Genomic DNA, 4,071 nt, shown 5'->3' with positions numbered 1-4,071 from the left:
GGACAGCTTGAGGCTCTGTCTCAAAAAAAAGCAGCAGGGTTTCCGAGGATTAACTATGATTTTGAAAGAAGTTCCACTGTGGGTAAAATGCTATCAAACAGAATCACATATGAAAGGAAGAGTCAATTAATGTAACAAACCTTATCATTATCTTATTTTTCCAATATTTTTCTTTTCTTTTTCCAATATTTTATTCAAGTTTTATTTTAAGTAATATTAATTACAGAATTTGAAGGGGGAGGATCTAATTCTACACCAAATGGAAGACTCTAAAATATAGTCATTAAAGTGCTAAAAAAAGAAATTGAGTGGTGAGAATACAACAGAAGTCCAATTAGACTGGACTAAAGTGTCATTACCACGTGATTACAATCACACAGACGTCCCAGCTTATAGCAAGGGATCCTAGAAGCTATTTCATACTCCAGTGCAAGAGCAAAAAACCACAACACGAGAAGGAATTAAGTCCTGAATTATTGGCTTCACCACATCTGCTCTCTCCACCCCAAAATGGCACAAAGGAAACAGCTACCACACCCTGCAGAACTTTTGGTGTAAAAGAAGTTGGGAACAGGTCATGAAGATCTGCCTTTAAAAAGTCCCTTTTGGGTGAGTTTATACATATCATCAAGCAATAAGCCTCTCATGAATAAGGGTTAGGAAACCAAGGTTCAATTCAGGAAGTCACGATTTCATTCATTTACTCAGTATGAATTTACAAAGCACCTACACATAAGCAGCTTTCACTTGCAGCCATTTCTAGATAACAAAGAAACCTGGCATCTCTAAAGAAGCCATCAAGTTCTCCTCAAGTCTACAGCTGAGATATTGTTTTGGAATCAAGTTTATTCCTTTCCTTTTTTTTTTTTTTTTTTGAGACAGAGTCTAAGTTGCCCTCAATAGAGTGCTGTAGCATCACAGCAACCTCAAACTCTTGCGCTTAAGCAATTTTCTTGCCTCAGCCTCCCCATATAGCTGGGACTCCAGGCATCTGCCACAACACCTGGCTATATTTTTTGTTATCATCATCGTTGTTTTTTAGCAGACCTGGGCTGGATTTGAAACCACCAGCCCCGGTACACGTGGCTAAAGCCCTAACCACTGAGCGTAGCCAACGAGCGTGAAAGGGTAACAGTTTAAAACAGAATCATCTTTAATCTGGATGTCTAACACAATATTGAACAATACCTGCATCCCAGACATACTACATTAAAATATTACACTAAATGCTGCAAAATAGTTTAAAGTTAAACAAGTATACAGTATTCATTTATGCTTGAAATTCCGATCCTAGACCAAGCTTGTGGCCACTGGCATTGACATTCTTGCCACCCAGCAGAGCTGACAGTGTCAGTTTGATACCTGACTTTAGGGTCTAAATGTATCCTAAACCTATCAGACTGGAGTTGTTCACTTTAGCCGAGAAGCAGGTGTCAGGGTCGAGGTGGGTACTTTGCTGCTATTCCAAAGCAAGTGTTAATGTCTCCTGCTATTCAGGTGAGACAAATAGAGGTCTCCAACTTCTTGTTCACCTTCTGGTAAATGGAGCCACCAAACTCTGTCCCATCATTCCCATTAGTGTGAAGCTGGAATTCACTGGTCTTGTAGCCAACTGCAAAGCTACTTTGGGTCACTTGGGACTTCGCTGTTTCAAAATTCACCTGGTAGCCAGGCGGCCCTCGTAACCCAACACCAGAGCACCCCTCATGGAGGGCCCCGCAGTCCATGTCACAGCCCAGGTTGCTGTGCTCTCACTTGTACCCTGTCTTGATTTTAGCATTTTTTCCCCCAATGTTCAATGAGAAAGATGAATTTTTTCAGCTTTGGTCCACGTGCAAGCTGATCTTCCACAGTAATCTCGGTGCCCAGTGTGTTAACAGTGTTCCGTCTCTCCGGCAACATCAAGCCATATTGGGTCCATCTGCACTTGGTTTCCAGACTGCTTGTCGCTTTGGTGGTCTCAGTGTTGGCTGGGCCTGAGCTTGTAAATTCCAATCCATTCTCAGATTGTTCCTAAATCAAGTTTTATTAAGCCAAATCCATAGCCCTGGGTGAAGACATCCCTGTCAGACTTGCCAAGATCAGCATATGTAGGAGTGGGAGGTATAGCCATAGTCTGCTCAGAGGCTGGTGGGCAGAACCGAGAGGGGGGAGCCCCTGTATAATTGTTTTAGAACTCTCTAACCCAATAATCCCATTCCTCGTAAATATATCTACGTGTGGAGAATAAAAGTCAAGTTAACTAACAAGAAAGGTTTGGGTCAGAGGAAAAGAAACGTCCATTTGCAGGATAATGAAACTTGAAAAGCCTAAAGCTTTGAACCTATGCCAAGATTATAATATGATGCAAAACTGCCCTTTTGCAATTTAGGTAATTTTCATTATAGTATTGGCGAGACCTGGAGATCTGAAACATCTCAAGAAATTAAGTAAATAAAAACTCTGAATCCCAGGGACACAGTCTGAAAAGTCAATTCCTTTGGATCATATCTTTAGAAAGTTACCTTTAAAACGGACTGAGAGCAAATTCCATAGCAACTTGCTCCACACGCTGCTCAGACACTCTGGCTGCCTTCAGCGGAAGCATGTCCCTCTCCAGCCCTTCTTCTCCCTAAACTTCTTAGTTTGGGGTCAACAGCCCGCAAATAACCAGTCTTTCCTGACCTACCGCACAGAATCCCACCTTTTTAGTATGGCTTATTGACCTAGCCAGACATAACTTTCACAACTACAGCAATAACCGTAAGAAACTTAGAAGAGAGTCCTAGTTGATCCAATTAATGCTGTGAGAATGTAATTCAAATAACATCAGAAGAAAGGTCTCTGAGGACAAATAAGACCAAGCTTCAGAGAGGTGGCAATATTTCCATATATTTTTTCTTTAATACTCACTTGGGAGGGCATAAGACTTCTTCAAGAAATTCCTCAATCTTATTTACATCCGTTTTAACTTCACTGTTGAAAGTTATAAATGGTGGGTGGGTCCCAGGAGCCAAGTTCTGCAGGTCTGCAGGCTTCCTGTTAGGCAAAAGAGTGGTCAAAATCAGATTACTTTTGAACCTAACTAAAAAGGCAACAATACGTTCAATTCTCAGAGCAGTTCTACATTTTAAAGCACATAAAAATGAATGAGAAACAGTACTTTTTCCAGTACAATAGCGCCAATAGTATTCTAATATGAAGCAAACCTCCGCGAAGTACATGATTTATGCTAAGAATTAAGTCTTTGATTTTTTTAACCAAAAAACAAAGTTCTTCATTCTTATTCCAAATTTAACTATGGTGCTTAGTGGAAATGGTGGGAGGACGAAGAGGAGGGGGAAAGACTAGGGAAAGTCAGTCTCTGGTTTAAACTCTTGCACCAACTAATTATGTAAAGATGGCTAAATCATAACTTCTCTAGGCCTTCATTATTTTTGCAAAATAAAAAAAGAGCAGTTGATTCCTGCAATCATTTTCAACTGTAAGATTTAAAACTCAGCGCTACCTCTTTTTCATTTTCATAGAAGTCCAAACTTCATAAGGAAAAAAGATCAGCAGATTATCAAAAATTACTTCAGTCTATTAAAGACAGCATAACCAAAGGTAAAAGGCAACAAAATATATAGTGAGTCACAAAGCCTTTAAACCTGTATTACCTAAGGCTTTTGTCCAAAAAGTCATCAAAAATCAAGCAGGTATGAATCAAAAGATATTTATAAACAAGTGACTACATGGGGAAAATATTAAATAGCACAATTTTCAAAGGAATGCAAAACTAAACAACCTTCCTTCTATTAATTGGGAAAAAGTGAAAATACTACATAACACTGTTAAAATGGTAAAAACTATTATGTTTACAATAATAGCAAGAAATATTGTTACTACTTGGTTAAAAAGCAAAATGAGGGCTGGCACCTATGGCTCAGTGGGTAGGGCGCCAGCCCCATATACTGAGCGTACCAGGTTTGAATGCAGCCCAGCCAAACTGCAACCAAAAAATAGCCAGGCGTTGTGGCGGGCGCCTATAGTCCCAGCTTCTCGGGAGGTTGAAGCAAGAAAATCGCCAAAGCCCAAGAGCTAGAGGTTGCT

General features: G+C 40.0%; 1 protein-coding gene and 1 pseudogene across 2 annotated transcripts in view; both read right to left on the bottom strand.

Annotated features, from left to right (window-relative positions):
• The window catches only part of CLIC4 (chloride intracellular channel 4), a 60,364-nt gene that overhangs the window by 18,357 nt on the left and 37,936 nt on the right, over positions 1-4,071 (bottom strand). For both annotated transcript variants that reach the window (XM_023519081.1, XM_012811428.2), the window contains exon 3: positions 2,893-3,018. In XM_023519081.1, the coding sequence (XP_023374849.1) occupies positions 2,893-3,018 (126 nt within the window). The remainder of the gene's footprint in view (positions 1-2,892; positions 3,019-4,071) is intronic.
• LOC100962720 lies at positions 1,081-2,862 on the bottom strand (annotated as a pseudogene).

Source organism: Otolemur garnettii, unplaced genomic scaffold, assembly GCF_000181295.1.
Source record: "Otolemur garnettii isolate 467f Iridium unplaced genomic scaffold, OtoGar3 scaffold00156, whole genome shotgun sequence".
In the NCBI taxonomy this organism is placed as follows: domain Eukaryota; kingdom Metazoa; phylum Chordata; class Mammalia; order Primates; family Galagidae; genus Otolemur; species Otolemur garnettii.
The sequence above is the reverse complement of the archived record's forward strand: the minus strand, read 5'-3'. Positions and strand labels throughout refer to the sequence as shown.